The sequence below is a fragment of the Trachurus japonicus genome, chromosome 4 (genome assembly GCF_045865225.1).
Source record: "Trachurus japonicus isolate A0001 chromosome 4, Traja_1.0".
NCBI classification, from domain to species: Eukaryota; Metazoa; Chordata; class Actinopteri; order Carangiformes; family Carangidae; genus Trachurus; species Trachurus japonicus.
In genome coordinates, this window is record NC_140910.1 from 14,368,499 (window position 1) to 14,385,050 (window position 16,552).

A 16,552-nucleotide genomic window follows, 5' to 3' on the forward strand; every position below is an offset into this window, starting at 1 on the left:
GTTAGCATTAAGCTAGCAGGATTTATGCTTAGTTACTGGCTGTGTGTTTTGAACGTTGTTTCAAACGACGTGGGTTTGATTAAACATCTTTGATGCTTAAATATTGCTGCTTAAATATTGCTTTACTCCTCTTTTTATTTTATGTATGCCATTTTTACTGTAGGGCAGGCTAGCCTATAATCTTCAATTTGGAGTGACAAATAAAACGTTGAAGCAAGAAGATTTTGCCTTTTGTTTGACACTTATGTAATTCAATAACAGTTGTAAATAAGGTTTATTTTTTAATATTTTACAGTTCAAAAGTAAGCTCACTACTGTCTGTCCCATAGAAGAACATGACAGCAGCAGCCTGTCAGTCAGCAACAGGAGGACTCTCCTTTGTATTAGAATTTGAAAAATATAAATAATCGTTTTTTTTCACCACCCCTAATATCGGATCAATATCGGTATCGGGCCGATATTGAAGGCTGCAATATCGGTATCGTATCGGAAGTGAAAAAGTGGTATCGGGACATCCCTAATCGTAACGACACGTAGGCCCAATATGAAATGAGCGTGAGAGACAATCGTCCGTGTGTCACCGTGTCAGCTGTTTAGTGACTGTGTGTGGCTGGCTGCGTTGTGTTTCACTGCTGACTTCCAAGCAGCTAGCCTATAGCTATAGCTTGTTGATGTTTAGCGCTACCTGGAGCAACAACAACAGTCGCTGCAGCTTCTACTGAGAGCGAGTCAGTAACGCACGTGAGACACACCAACCGACCGCGCACATGTCGCGGACATCGTCAAACTTCTCACACTGTTAAAAAAAACGACTGTTGTGTTGTGTGACGGCAGATACAGAACCAGGTATTTATTTAAAGTTAGAGAGGGAGAAGGAGCGAGGTGAGCCGGGGGAGGGAGGGAGGGAGGGAGGGTTGTGTGTGTGTGTGTGTGTGTGTGTGTGTTGTTGACTTATGCAGAGTGGAATAAAGAGCTACTGTGGTATTATCATACAGTGAGCAGGGCCGTTGCTAGGAATTCTGGGCCCCCTGAAAGAATACTAAAGTGGGCCCCTGACTTTTCCACTTTTTTTTAGACTACGTATTATCATTTTTTACTTAGCCTACTTTGTTTTGATGCAGCATTACTATGAGTATTAGTCAGGGTCTTATGCAGAAAAATTCAGTCATAAAGATTAGAATACTGGGGGTTTTTTGTGGGCCCTATACATGGGCGCTGGCCCCCTAGAATTATCATCACCTTTCTACCTATACAACGGCCCTGACAGTGAGAGTTTGATGTTATGATATGTCTTACAATACTGCAGTGAATATCACAGGCTTGTTATTGAGGTATTGTAATACTAGGGATGTAATGATATGAAAATCTCACAATTGCAAGGTTTTCATATCAGAAAAATAGTGGGGTGATACAGTTACTCTACAGTAAAATTAAATGTGAGTGAAGAAATAGAGCATTTTCTAAATATTTTATGTGGTGGTACCGTTCCGTTCAAAATCAAACAAATTACAGTACAAATACCACAATTGTAGGCTACACTTGCAAAATGGTGGCGGATAAAAACATTGAGTGGCAGGTAGAATTTAGGAACCCCCCCCCATCGTTCATGTTGCAGTCACTTTACCTTGGACCATGTGGGAATGTGGGTAAAACCCATTTTTCGATTTGCATTTTGGTCTTAAATTTCATTTCAAGTGGCATTAAAAAAGTCTTAAAAAGTCTTAAATTTAACTTTACTTAAGCTGCAGGAACCCTGTAGTATTTATTCATTAATTCCATCCAAAGTGTAGAGTAAAAAAACTGAATTAAATCAGTATTTGATGATAAAATGCGTTGTCTTTAAACATAATTTGTTATACAACAGACTGAGTGTTTTGGGTCATTGCCTGGTTTGATGTTGTTCAGTCCAAACTTTGCATTATGTGGAATCATGTAGACCCCAAGAGGAATAGCTACTGCTAGACAAATAGTAATGGGGATTGTAATCACTAAACACCTGAGGCAAGAATCACAAATCAATTTACTTATCATTTTCAGAGAAGGGTGAAGTCCAATTTTAAATGTTACATTGTAACTCCAATTTGTGTTACCATTATTATACACTCAGATAATACTTTATTAGGAACACCTTATTCAAGCAATTATCATCATGGAGCAGCAGTGCAGTGCATGTAAATAAACAAGTTGGCACCATGAATGAATAGTTTACAAATCTGCAAAAAATAATGTGACATTGAAGACGGATCTCAAAAAAGTGTTTCCAACATCTTGTGAAATCAGGACAAGGAAGATTTGCGGCGGTTAGTAGACGATGTCTCTCAAGTGCCCCTCTCCAGCTGTGACCAAAAAAAAAAAAAAAACACAACACCGGACGTGACGTTAAAGCAAAACAAGCAGGACAGATTCCCATTGGCTGATGTGCTGAGGAGCCCAATGAACCGCAGGAGAGCGCCTCGTCGCATGTGAGTGCAAACATGAGCATTTTCATATAAATTCAAGGTTTTATAGTAACTATATTGAAAGCCAACGCTTTTATTATAGTTTTGACAACTTGCTCAGCGGAACATGTGAGTTACATCTGTATGTTGACGCGGTGTCGGCAGCGCGTCATGTGTCGTCGTTAGCTAGCTAACTGTCGGCCACCGCTAATGGCTTCACATCAACATTAGCTCTACTACAACTACACAGTGACTAGCAACATCATCACTGCTGTCATCACCGATTATGGGCTATCACAGTTAACTGAACAGTTTGCAATTTGAGCTTAATTAAGCACTTATTGCAATGACAGTAACGTGAGTTACAACTTAGTTCGTAGGAAATAAAACAGGCGTGATCCACAATATATAAACAGACTTAAAAATGTATTTGTGTTTGAGAAATGTCTGATGTATGTGCAAAGGGACCAGATGAACACAGTCAGAGCAGGAGCCACTCATTTCTTTTTCTTTTTTAAAAATTGTAAATATAAAGCCCCCCTCTAACCCTAACCCATTTATCTACTTTGTTTGTAAACTATCTCTTTGAAATGTCAAACCTCATTAAAATATATGGATTTATTTCCTCAAACAGCTCTCACTCACAGAGGAGGGATGCTCCAACAGGAGGAGAGTGGAGGCAGAGGAACCAGGAACAATGGCGAGGCCAAGACAAAGCACAGGTGAGACAGGTGGAGGAGAACGAGAGACTCAGTGATGCACAGGGGAAAGAGACAGTCCCCAGGGGGACTTGCCAGACCATGTGCCCCGCTCACGAGCTGCGAATCCGTGAGACAGATCATCGCCTTCATCATTTTGAGATGTTAGCAGGCACAGAAAGAGATCGACGACCCAGGGGAGACCCCTCACGTTCTGTCAAGGAATACTCCAGACCGGCAGCTGGGAAAGACTCGACGAGACCCAGCGACCTACGTCCACCTGCCGTGTTACTGAAAACTGTGCGTTATCTCATTGACGACATCGCTGCCAACCCTAGTCTGCACCCATGGACTGAGGCTAGTATTTACATTTCTGTTTTGCACTCCTCCATCCACGCCTGTAATGACTGTTAAAACATAAGTGAAGTTTGAGTTTATATCTAGCTTTATGTTTACACAACACAAGCTATTGGTATGTGTTGCCCCCCACGTGAATACTCTCTGTGATGGTACTCGGGTCAGCTAGAAAATTGTGAGTGACTGCCAATTAAATGTGAAGGAATTAAATACCTAGTTAGGAACATCAAGCATTTCAAATTTAGCCCTCATGGCTCATGTGTGACTAGCAGAGGAAGGGATTTGTGGTGTTAAGGTATAATCTAACCGTAACTCTAATTTCATAAAAATCAAACTTTCTAATGCACATATTCTTTTATTGTGAAAATATACGCACATCCCTTGCTTGGGGTGCTGGGCCAAAGGGACAATAGAAAAGAGAAGAAATAGCCCGCACAACCTTTACTGACGTCAGTAAAATATTCTGGAGCAAAACTAGGTTGTGCGGGCTATTTCTTCTCTTTCTTCTTTCTTCTTTCTTCTCTTTTCATATTCTTTTATTAAAATGAATCTTCTCTCATGCCTTAGGTGTACGGCTTTGTTTTTGATCGGCTGCGTGCTGTGAAGCAGGACATGATCATCCAGAGGGTGTCTGGGTTGGACTGTGTGGCCATTTTAGAGCAGACAGTACGCTTCCTCATCTATGCCTCTTATCGTCTCTGTGGCGAGCAGCTGCGGCTCTACGACCCACGCATTAACGACACGCACCTACAGGAGAATCTGAGCTGGCTGTTGGATTGCTATGCAACTGGAACAGAACTGTATCCCAACCAGGAAGAGTTTCAGGCTCTTGGTCTCCTATACAACTTGGGTTGGTTGCTTTAAATAATGGTTAAAATGATTTTTTGCATTTATAGATTTGTATCTGAATTCAAGTGTTGTATTTAAAAGCACAAAGATGAGTAGGTTAATTTTGAAGACAAATACTACTAGTCTGATTTTTCACACAAAAAAAGAAGAGATTGTGTTACTGAGATAACTTATACAGAGGTAGGTACACTACCAGTCAAAAGACACCTTCTCATTCAATGCCTTGTCTTTATTTTCATTACTTTCTACATTGTAGATTCCTACTGAAGCCATCAAAACTATGAAGGAACACATGGACTTATGTAGTAAACACCAAAGTGTTAAAGCAGAATGTGTTTTAGATTTTTCAAAGACAGCTTTGTACACTCATCCCAAACCACTTCAGTTGGGTTTAGTGTTATGAACACTTACTTTTGTTTTTATTAGCGTTTTTGTGTTTACAACATAACTCCATATGTGTTCCTTAATTGTTTTGATGTCTTCAGTAAGAATCTACGATGTAGAAAGTAATGAAAGAAAAACCATTGAATGAGAAGGTATGTCCAAACTTTCGACTGGTAGTTTATATGTAATTGCAAATTACAGTCTCTTTTGTGCGCAGCAGATTCATAACGCCTACTCTTGATGTGTTCTTACAAGTTTGTCTCCTAAAAGTTTTTTTCTGGGATCATCTCTCCATGTTTGCTCCTGCAGGTTCAGCCCGCGCAGCTCAGCACATCATGGAGCTCCCTGAGCGGCTCCGCAGCACTCCTACCATCAAGCTCGCTCTGTCAATCAACCAGGCCTTTCTGGAGCGTAACCCTGTACGACTGCTGCGTTTGGCACAGAAGCTGACCTTCCTGCAGTGCTGTGCGCTCCACCGGCACCTGGTGACGTGCCGTCGAGATCTCCTGCTAATATTCAGCCACGGATACAGCAGCCGTAACTGTCGCTTTCCCCTCGACAGACTGGCTCAGCTCTTGTCTCTAGATGCATCACTGACAGCCCGACTCTGTCAGGCTTACGGACAGGAGGTCAACCAGGACAACCAGGTGGTTTTCTCCAAAGCTGCTTTCACTGAGCCTGAACAAGGGAAGCTGAACTGTAAACTCTATCACAGCATGGTGGATGAGAAACAGAGAGACCTCACTGTTGTGAGTATCATTCACGGCTGTGCGTGAGACAAAGCAGTACATGAATTAGTCATACGAGCAGTGCTTTATAATTAAATGTTTAAACCTCTCCACAGGGAATTCACAATGCTACTGACAGGGATTTAAAGACATGTTCAAGGACACTTCAGCAGTGCAGCTGTTTTGTGATCAAGTACTTTCATTCTTCTCTTGTTATCTTGTTTGATTTGAGCCTCGGGGGTTCCTTTCAAGTTACCCAATGCCAGTATGCTTTACACATGAAATGCTTCAGATTCTACATGTTCAGGTCAGGGATTTGGGGTCAGGGTTGTGTTGTTGCTGAGCCAAGGATGTACCCTAACTGAGAAAAAGTTCCCTCATGGAAATACTTTTTCTGTCTTTACTTTTTCATCATGCGATGTTCTTTGTTTTAATATTGTTGTTCACTGGTTTTATTCATTTTGATCAGTATTACAGAAAACATGCTGGACCTCTACTGTGCAACAGTGTTCATTTTTTCTTTTTGATGCAGTACCTCAGAAACATTTCAATAAATTTTGTTACCTGAAAGAGAAATGCTTTGGTCTGGAAATTCCTTGGTAAAAGCGCATTGAAGCCCGTTTACCAGGTGAGGGCAGCAGATATCTGTACAGGATGTCGGCGAACTGCAACTGCTACAAAAATAAGAGACTAAACAAGAGAATCCTGCTTCAGGTGTTTTGTGTTGTGATACTATCAGAAGTTATTTTCCTTATAACAGATTTTTGATGATTTCCAACGCAAAAAGAAGCCGGTTGCATCCGGTAGATCTCTTTTTCTTTTACTTCTTTTCTTCTTTTCTTTTTTTTCTGAGATGTCAAACTGAACCAGAAGTAGGCTATGAGACGTGCAGGTATCTTGCAGTGGTCTGAACCGCAGACTCCTTTACACTGGGGTTAGTCATGCTCTCTGCAGCAGAGACGTGAGAGGAGGTATTGAAGTGAATGAATCGCAGCCTGACGCTGATCTCCTCCTGACTCGCTGCTGTTTGTAGGAGCGGAATTAAAAGAATAAGAGGAAAAAGAAAAAAGATCGACCGTTTGGGGGGAAAAAAAGTTACCAGCAGGAAGAAGCGAGGGAAGCGAAGAGTTGCACGGAGTTAACATGACAAACACTTCTTTACAGTGACATTTTCTGCGCGCTGGAGTGGGAGGACGCTTACAATTTGTAATGCTGAAATATGAGAGAACGGAACCGGGGCGGGTGAAGGCACATGGGAGAGGACTATCCGTGTACTCTGGGCTCTAAAAGAAAGAAAAAACACACACACATACACGGTTTGCTTGGAACTGGATTTGGCGAAGTGGGATGATTATTACAAAAAAAGTAGATCTTTGTGATCTGGAAGAAGCTCTGCACACCTATCACGGCAACCAAATCTTCAATGGATAGATACAGATAGACTGGGAGGGCTGTAGGCGCACGCAGACTGTTAAACTTTCATTTATCTTTTCATTAAGAGTCAAACGCTCCAGCCTCCTTCAGAGGAGAGAGACGGATTTCCTTGCAGGATCTCGGTTACTGGGGCCAAAATGTTGCGGTTGTCTTTGACAGCTTTGAGCCTTTCATGGACTTTGTTGATCTGCAACGTGAGCAGAAGTTCTGCACAAGAGAGACAGTAAGTAAAGCCAGTGTTGAATGTGCTGCAGTGCTTTGTGCTGGGGCTACTACAAGCATCGGAAATTCACTTCAGCTACACTCCTCCAGCTATGCAAGAAAAATACTGATACTGCTCTAGATGTGACCTGTTGTCATAGCAGCGTTATCCTTTTCATTGAGATACACGCAACAAGCATCTTGATCATTGATCTGTGCTATTTGCTGCATCTGCCCTTATCTGTCACTGTAGTGTTTCCCATCATTGTGCTATCACACCATATTTTTAATCATGTTTTTCCAGATTTTTCACTCCAATAACATGTTGTGATGTTGGACTTGAGAGCATAGAGGAAGCTTGTTGCTGCATTTCATGTTGTGATTGCTGAATATAGGCTACACTGATACTGACAAATATTACAGGTAAATTCATGGGCTTTGACAATGGTAGGTTTTATTAGGTTTATTATTCCTGCAGAGCCAGGGGCAAAAAGGGTTAAAATTGACTTTTTGCCACTTCCATGCCATCAGTCAGGGCCCTGTTTGTTTAATCCTGACCTTGAGAATTGAGTTAATAGTGAGGATTTGTAAACACTTCTTCCAGGATCTCCAGGGGGAGGTAAGGAATGCAGCTAAATGTAGAAAATAAACAAAAAATGACCAGATTACTGACAAATGCAGGCTTGAGTGAAAGTGGCTTATATCAATGTTATTTATTGATATATTCTCAGCTGAGGGTGAATTTCGAGTGCAAAGCAAAAGGCTGAGGACACGAAACCATGTGATTGAAGTAAAAAAAAAAAAAGAGCAAACTGTTAAGGACTTCACCTACAAAGGAGAACACAAATCCTTCTCAGGCACTGACCAACTCTCAGCTGAGGACAAAAGTTGGGCAAAAACAACGAGAAGTTGAGTACATTAAGCCATGTGACTGAAATAAGCATGGTCTCCACCACCTGATCCGGGCTCATCCAAGAGCTGGTTAAACTCACTGTAGATCAAACGCACAGAGTCAATTTCCTCGTATTATCTTCCTTCTCCCGAAGCCTTATTTTCCAGGGGATTTTCTCATGACTTTCTCTCTCAGGAACTGCAGTTGCCTCCGGCTGTAATGCAGTAGTGCTGTAATGCCAACCACCTGATCTTTCTCTCAGGCATGCAATTGGGTTTGTGCTAGAGGCTTTGCTCACTCCTAATTTGTGTGATCTTCAGTTAAGTTTTCAGTGAGTGAGTAGGCCTGTTTGCCTCAAGAACTAGAGTTGGAATGACCGATTTAGTATTGGTGTTTCTCAAATCGGCACATGCTCACAAATAGTAGAAGTAACTGAACACAACACATCATTTGGAGAATGCTTATATCATCTGCTCCACACCGAACACCTACCATACCACACACTCTTGAGTTGGTTGTGCAGGAGGACTCTGGATGTTAACAAGAGCTCCTATTATTCTACCTTTGTTACCTGGGAGATATAGCCCCTCCATGCCAGATGATGATATTCTTTCATCCAAATAAAACTTAAATTGGGCTTTTTTTCCCAGACTGTTTATAATCATCAAAGAATGACCTTTGCTCTGTGACCTCAGTGACAGGCTCCTTCCCTCAATTAAATGTCAGAGTGGCTGTGTGGAATCTCAGTCGTTATTTTTCAAAACAGACGCCAAGGCTCTGTCAGAGGTGCCAGACCACCCAAAGAAAACACTAGAGCAGAAAGCTCATTGGCCAACAGGTACCGTGTCCCTGGTAACCGTTGCAATTAAACCTGATCTCGCTGCACAAATCCACGTGGAATGTCCCTGTTTGTATGTGTGATTTGTTGTGTATGCGTGCATGTGCAAGTGTGTGTCTGTGTGGGGTGAGAAAGAAATGTGAACTCAACACTTAATTCACCTGTATTATTTGCGGAAAGCCATTGTTACAATTACACAGCCGTATTCACCGACAGTCAGGAGTGGTAAGTGATATTTGTGAGGATTTGCTTCTAAAACGAAACCAGTGATGCAGGACATGTTCATCCATATTCCTCTTCTTGTCCCTCTGTGACCTCTGACCTTTCCTTTATCACTTGACCACCTCTCTCACTGCTTTGCCACTTCTGCTTTTCCTCCTCTGTGTGCACTCATATGTCCTCTGTTCTCCTTTACCATGTTCTCTCTCTTCTCTCTACCTCTATCCCCCCGCTCACATCTTTCCTATCATTTTCAGGGGATATTTGGTTGCTGCGCCCTCGGTGTTTCGAGCGGGCGTGGAGGAGAGCGTGAGCATAACCATCTTCAATGCAAAAGCAGAAACCCGCGTCCAGGTGCAGCTGTCGGTGAAAGGACAGACGGTGGCACACGGCCACGGCTCAGTGCTAGGTGAGGACACACTCTGAAGCTAAGGTTACACTGGCACAATGCATCACTTTTGGAAAGAAAATTTGCAGTAACAAATTGAGTTATGATACGCCTCCTTTGTGTGATTTATTCAAGAGGACGTTGAGATCATACAGGCATTGATGCTGACAGAAGCATGCAGAGGAGCACACACACAGCTTGAGCCTAATTGACCTTTGCCCTTGCTGTGTGCTCCTGACCAGCCGGGCTTTTCGTAGATATTTTTCTATGATTGGAGGCATCAGTTCAGCCCATCCCACCAGCCACTTAGTATATACAGTGTGTGATTTGTTTGACAGCACCGTGAATAGATGGTGCTAGCTCTGTCTCAGAGTGGCATGGAGACAGGTTGCAGCTGGATGTCCTGCTAACCCAGGGCAAGAACCTCCAGGGGAAAGTGGGCCACAGTGCAGTATCTCTACTGAATATTGATAGCATTATAATGATGATTACACGGATATGAGTGTGTGGCAACCTCTGAGGAAATACCACAACATTAAACAATGTCATTGTTTCTATTTTAGACAAAGGCAGCGTCAAACTAAAGGTGAGTCTGTCTGTGCAACTTAGTTTGCAGTGTCCTACAGTGTGTGTGCATGCTGCTTTCCAGAAACGTTTAAAATGCACTTCGCTGTTTAGCGGTGACAGCTGCACAGTAGTGAGAACCTCTTGTCCGTTGAGTGCACATTCCTCAGGCAACATGCAAATCAACACTAACATTATTTGCAATGCAACATCTGTCTCTGCTCATTCAATGGGAATAAGGTAACAGCCTCAATATAATATGCAACAGCTGTTGACGTGCATGTATGGTCCGCCGCCCCCGAAGGCTGGAATAGATCAATCTAGTATGCACGACTCGATTCTTCCCCTCTGTCTCTCTCTCTCTCTCTCTCTTCCTTGCCTGCTCTCCCCTCCCTGTAACCTCCACCCTCATTCTCGTGAAATACAGTCATGTGTAGTGTGCAGTGTTATAGCTTGGCATCTTCCTCTGTTGTTTAAATGTAGCTCTTTTGTTATTCTGTCGCTTTTGTTCCCCTTAAAAATATTTAAAATGTGAAATCAAGGGGAATATTTTTTTGTAATTGTGTGTTACTACAACAGCCGAGAGTAAACATTTCAATCTGTCCCCCATTGACCTAATTTTACTTCTGGTAAATTCAGATCTGATTCCGCCTGTGTTTGCTTTTATGGTTGCGTGTGTGTGTATGTGTGTGTGTGTGTGTGTATATATCACCAGGTTCCCTCTGGGCTGAGAGGCCAGGCCCATCTAAAGGTGTGGGGGAACCGTCACCTCACAGAGGGAGGCTACATCTTCCACAACTTCACCACCGTCACAGTGGAGAGCAAGGGCACAGCTGTCTTCATCCAGACGGACAAGCCTGTCTACAAACCCAAACATAAAGGTTCCCTCATAGTGCACCTGGTAGTTAATCAGTTAATTCCTGCACAGAAAGCAGAGAATTTAGGCTCATATTTAGGGTTTTGTAAACAGAAAAAATTCAGTCAGTTTGAAATGCTGCACTACTATCACTATTATACCATGTCTTGCCTGGGATGTAACTTTGCTTGCATTAGATTTGTTGATCTGAGGGGCTGACAAAAATAAACAGCTTTCATGTTGAAATGATGTAAACCGGCTATATTTTACAGTATCATGTTTCTTTTTCTGTCTATAGTGCTGATTAATGTCTACACAGTCACCCCTGACCTGAGGCCAGTCAATGACAAGGTAAATAAAAAACTGCTTCTTGCAAATAAAATCTGCACATTCGCTACATGCACTCCAGTACACTGTAAACGTTACACACCAATCAATAGCAAACAGACACACAAACAATAAACAAATGAATACCAAACTTTACCCAAACTGCATAGCTGTATAATCTTTATCACATCTCTAGCCTTTACGACAACTCAATATTTAGTAAAAACACACTTTTCATCTCTAATTGCTGAAATTAAGAAGAGAAACTTCTGAGTGTGGAGAAATGTACAGTCACTTATTTACAGAAGCCGAGCCAGAGTCATTTCACTTGGAATGTTAGCAATGGCTCCAAATATACTGTGCAACTGTGCAGACAGATGGTTTATTGATGTTTGCAGCTATAAAGGTCTGCTGCTGGTAAAGGGCAGTATTCACTTTCACAGATGGATGATTGTTGGATAAGGAAGGAGTGAAGTGAAGCACTGGGAAGAAGCATAGGGTCCTCTCTAGGCTTTACATTTCTGTTATCTAATTCATAACATTCACCCCTCTCCACTTCTTTCTTTTTTTTTGCAGATTGAAGCTTATATTTTGGTGAGTGGAGGCTGGCAGGACCACCCAGGGTTGGCAGAGCCACGTCCGGGAGGGGACAGTGGCAATTTTAGTTCCCAGTCTGGCTGGAGATTACAGAGCAGAAATCAAGGCAGCTCACCTAGATAACAGGGTGCTCTTTGGAACAGTGCAAGGATAAACAACATGAAAAGAACCTCTTCTCTTCTCTTCTCTTCTCTTCTCTTCTCTTCTCTTCTCTTCTCTTCTCTTCTCTTCTCTTCTCTTCTCTTCTCTTCTCTTCTCTTCTCTCTTCAGCCCCCCCCCTTAACCCCACCACCCACATACAGGTCAAATAACAAGCTTCTGCTTCATAAGACATTTTTTAGGATGCCCATACGTGCTTTATAGTTGGCGACAAACACATGCAACCTCTTACCTGCGTCACATGTCACATGAGGAGCAGCAGTACACGTATTTTGGAGTCAAGTCTCTGGGTCAAGATCAAGATCAGTTTAATGACTCAAACTATTTCAAACATAATGACAATATAAAAATGTACAATGTCAAGTCAATTTATTTTGAAATAGCACCAATTTACAACAGCACTTTACAGTGCCTGGATCTTTTCACAACAGTAATTACAGAGACCCAACAGATCCCAACAAGAGCAAGTGCCCATGACAATGTGTAATCTTAATACTGTTTTTTTTTGTTTACCCCAATTTGATCTTTCAGGATCCAAGAGGATCCAGGATGATCCAGTGGAAGAGTCTTAAATCTGTCTGCTGTGGTAAGCCACATGCTCTGCAGTATTTATGCACCATCATTGTATATTAGCCTGTATCTTGTGTCATTGCAGTGTTTCTCTAGGTAATAATAATTTCCATTTTTAACTTATGATTATTGTAAGGTGATAGGTAATTAGTTCATCCTGCATGATTCATGGCTGGACAGTGATTGTTACCGTCATATCAGGAGCGCTAGTCGGTACATGGTAAACGGCTATCAAGCACACAGGCACTGAATGTGTTAAATACATTTTTCTCTCTTGTAGGGGTTGTGAACATGAGTTTCCCTCTGTCTGACCAGCCAATGTTTGGAGAATGGTTTATCTTTGTGGAGGTGCAGGGCCACACCTATAACAAATCATTTGAAGTGCAGAAATACGGTGAGAACCTGCACATGGACAGTTGTTTGCATAACAAAGAACGAACGTCACCGTTTGGATGCTCATTGTCGTCACAGTTGTGGTTTTTTTTACATCTAGAGGTCAAATGTGAATGTACTATGTTTTTGTATTTAGTTCCTTTCTGCAGGCGACCTACAAAAAGTTAATATTTGACATAAGAGGACTGCCTTTGTAGAATAACATTATTTTATGCATCCAGCAAAAAGCCATTGATAAGCAATACAGATATAATGCAGGAAACATCCATTAAAGAAAGTAGATCATGTAACTCAAATGTAATATTCTGTTGCCTCCTTCACAGTGATGCCAAAGTTTGAGTTGGTGATAGATCCACCACGCTACATCCGTGACCTGAACTCATGCGAGCAGGCCACTGTCAGGGCCAGGCAAGTCACTGAAACTTCACCATAGATTAGATCAAACAAAAGTCCATGTGGTCTTTTGGGAGGGGAGACTGCTGTTTGGCTGACCATCCACAAAATGTAGCTTAGCACCTGTAACTCTGTTATATTGCATTCATTATGCTTTTTTAATGTTCCATTATCTGTTGACCTTAGCTGTCTGACATGTCAATGTTGCAGGTATACCTTTGGGAAACCAGTGACAGGGAAGTTAACGGTGAATATGACAGTGAATGGAGTGGGCTACTATCGTCATGAGATGGGCCATCCTGTGATTAAAAACATGGAGGTCAGTTTATTTATTCCTTGAACAACAGAATTGATCTGGTTATAAATTCATTAGAGATTGATATTGAAACCTTTTTTGTTGATTGGGCCCCAGGCACATTCACAATACCAGATCACTCCTCTGCTCTTCTCAGATCAAAGGCTCTGCGAACTTCAGCATATGTGTCAAAGACATGATGCCTTTGGATGTAGCAGACCACTTCAGGGGCACAGTAAGCATTTGGGCGTCGGTGAGCAGCATAGACGGAAGCAGGCAAACCACGTTTGACGATTCAACACCCGTCCACAAACAGCTCATCGACATCAAGTACTCCAAGGACACACGCAAACAGTTCAAGCCTGGTCTGCCTTACAAAGGGAAGGTGAGACCACAAAAAAGTCTCTGTAACTTGTTTCATTTGATAAATCAGGATAAACCAAGTCATTGCTGACTTGTCTGATTTGTGCCTTTCCACCACCCACCCCTTACACTCTCCTTGTAGATTGAGGTGACCTACCCTGACGGGAGCCCAGCTGACGGGGTGAGGGTGCGTGTTAAGGCTGAGCTCACCCCCAAGGACAACGTCTACACCAGTGAACTAATCTCTAAGGACGGCCAGGCCAGCTTTGAGATCCCTTCCATCCCCACTGCTGCCCAGTATGTCTGGCTAGAGGTCAGTGGTTGTAGTGGCAGTCGTTTTTACATGCATGCAATATAAACAGGGTGAAGTGAGAAGCTAATTTCAAGCAAATATTATGAAGAGTTAGAATGTTTTGTCTTTGTTTGGCATAGACCAAGGTGACATCTATCAATGGAAAGGCAGTAGGAGACCAGTACCTGCCCAGCTACCTGTCAATCAGCAGCTGGTATTCTCCAAGCAGGTGCCACATCCAAATCCAGAGCCCCAGCGCTGCATTCAAGGTAAGTGTTGTCCATTTGAATGTGGTGTGTTCTATATCACCGCCACCACCACCATCAGGTGTTGAGTTTGTGTTGGGTTCAAACTTTTTGATACATTGCAGTGCTACAGTGTATTGTCCATGAAATAGTCACAACAGTACAATTGTATCTTTCTGTGTGCGTAGGTCGGCCAAGAGGCAGAAGTGGCTCTCAAATCTACCTGTCCCTGTAACTTCACTCTGCACTATGAGGTGACATCCAGGGGGAACATCATCGTATCGGGCCAACAGCCGGCCAACCTGACAGCCTCACATCGAGAAAAAAGGGCGACAGTCACCTTTGACAAAAACGTTCACACCACCCACCTGCCTCCTCCTGCCTCCGGTAAGTACTTAGATCATTTCCTTGGATCATTTAACAGCTGCATGTCAGTAGAAAAATAGATGCATAGCAAACCCCTGCTCTGAGCAACATCAGGTGATCTCATGAAGATTTTACCCTCACCTCACTGTGCCTGGTGTTGCAGGCTCCTCCTCCCAGGCCGAGATGGACAGCTGTGTGACCTATCTACATTTCCCTATTAGCCACAGCATGGCACCACTCAGCCGTCTGCTGGTCTTCTATGTGAGAGAAAACGGGGAGGGAGTCACAGACAGCCTGCAAATCCCTATCCAGCCCGACTTTGAAAACCAGGTTTGGAAAAAGAATAAAACAGATTCTCTTTTTAGCTATCTCATTTATCCAGAAGCATTTCTGTATTACCTAGGTATCTGGTTTATTAACACAAACTGAGATATTAATGATTAACTGGCAACAAGTTTCCAAACATTGATGTTGTTGGATATGTAGTTAAGATTTTTTTTATATACAGTGTATATATAAAACTTACAGCATTGTATAACACTCATTAAAAACCTGGGGGGGAAACGTTGCAGGCACTGTATACATTTTGGAGCTGAGTGCAAGTATCCATGCACCAGCTCTGTCCACAGTGTAATGTCTGTAAACAAACAGCTGTGTTGGCCTGGGAGAGATCCCCAGTTCCTGCCTGCATTAGGTGGAGTTAACTCCCTGAAGTATTTACAGCTCCCTGGTATGCCATTACAACACTGTGTGTGCGTGTGTGTGTCGGAGGAGGGGGTTGTGAGGGCATGATGAGACAGAGGCCATGCGGGCCGCAGGCAGATGAGTGGGGTCGTGACAGGAGAGGATGACAGGTTACGGAGTGGTGAAAGGAGGGCAGCGGAACCGATTAACGGGGCTAATTTGTGACTGCGCATTACTGAAAAACTGTTTTGAAGTGTGAAAGTTTATGGCCGACTCTCACCATCCCTCCTCTTTCATAGGCTGTAGTTTTCCACTCCCTGTCCTGTCGTTTCCCACCATATCTTACTACTCAGCAATACTGAACTGATGTTGTTCCAAGTGACACACAAATTGCCTCTTAGGCACTGTCAGGCAACACTGCCAACTAGTGCTGAAACTATTTGGTAAATTTGAGGGACAGAAAATGAATGACAACACTTATTAATTAACTGGTAATTCATCAGGTGCTCGGTTCAGCTTTTTAAATGTAGAGTTCTGTACCTTTTTTTGGTCCTGTATATCATTCTGTTGAGCAGCCTTTGTCAGACAAACAAGCCTTTTGAAAAAGACTATTAAGCTATGCCGTGATAGGCAATGAACTAATAAATCCAAAAATAAAATTTTAAATAGAAATACATGAGTAGGAACCCTGGTGTCTAAGACTGGTTGAACATCTATGTACAGTTTTATGGCTTAGAGAAAGTGCATGCTTGCCTTTACACTGTTTTCTTGCATATCAGTTGTGTATCCTTTGTTGGCTGGATTGCAGGTGTCTGTTTCCTTGTCAACGAATGAGTCCATGCCAGGCGACCCGGTGACCCTGCATGTACGGGGAGAGAGGGGCTCCTGTGTTTGTGTGGCCACTGTGGATAAGAGTCTTTACCTGTTAAAGCCTGACTTCCAGCTCAGTCCTGACAAGGTTGGTTGTACTTTTAGTTTATGGTGATGATGCACTATGATAATGTCCACTTTAGAAGAGTGGT

At 42.6% G+C, this 16,552-nt stretch overlaps 2 protein-coding genes across 2 annotated transcripts in view; both read left to right on the top strand.

Annotated features, from left to right (window-relative positions):
* The first annotated feature begins 2,378 nt into the window (after positions 1–2,378).
* sac3d1 (SAC3 domain containing 1) lies at positions 2,379–6,021 on the top strand. The gene is made up of 4 exons (XM_085774175.1): positions 2,379–2,462; positions 3,073–3,493; positions 4,061–4,343; positions 5,036–6,021. The coding sequence occupies exons 1-4, from the start codon at positions 2,434–2,436 to the stop codon at positions 5,500–5,502; spliced, it is 1,200 nt and encodes a 399-aa protein (XP_085630301.1). The 5' UTR covers positions 2,379–2,433; the 3' UTR covers positions 5,503–6,021.
* A 593-nt stretch (positions 6,022–6,614) lies between these two features.
* cpamd8 (C3 and PZP like alpha-2-macroglobulin domain containing 8) overlaps positions 6,615–16,552 on the top strand; it is a 40,432-nt gene continuing 30,494 nt past the window's right edge. Inside the window, exons 1-16 of the mRNA XM_085774176.1 lie at positions 6,615–7,111; positions 9,296–9,447; positions 9,990–10,012; positions 10,706–10,871; positions 11,145–11,197; positions 11,750–11,767; positions 12,461–12,515; positions 12,780–12,893; positions 13,216–13,300; positions 13,496–13,604; positions 13,738–13,965; positions 14,086–14,256; positions 14,376–14,504; positions 14,669–14,867; positions 15,010–15,176; positions 16,339–16,488. Coding sequence (XP_085630302.1) covers positions 7,026–7,111; positions 9,296–9,447; positions 9,990–10,012; positions 10,706–10,871; positions 11,145–11,197; positions 11,750–11,767; positions 12,461–12,515; positions 12,780–12,893; positions 13,216–13,300; positions 13,496–13,604; positions 13,738–13,965; positions 14,086–14,256; positions 14,376–14,504; positions 14,669–14,867; positions 15,010–15,176; positions 16,339–16,488 — 1,905 coding nt within the window. The 5' untranslated portion in view covers positions 6,615–7,025. The remainder of the gene's footprint in view (positions 7,112–9,295; positions 9,448–9,989; positions 10,013–10,705; positions 10,872–11,144; positions 11,198–11,749; positions 11,768–12,460; positions 12,516–12,779; positions 12,894–13,215; positions 13,301–13,495; positions 13,605–13,737; positions 13,966–14,085; positions 14,257–14,375; positions 14,505–14,668; positions 14,868–15,009; positions 15,177–16,338; positions 16,489–16,552) is intronic.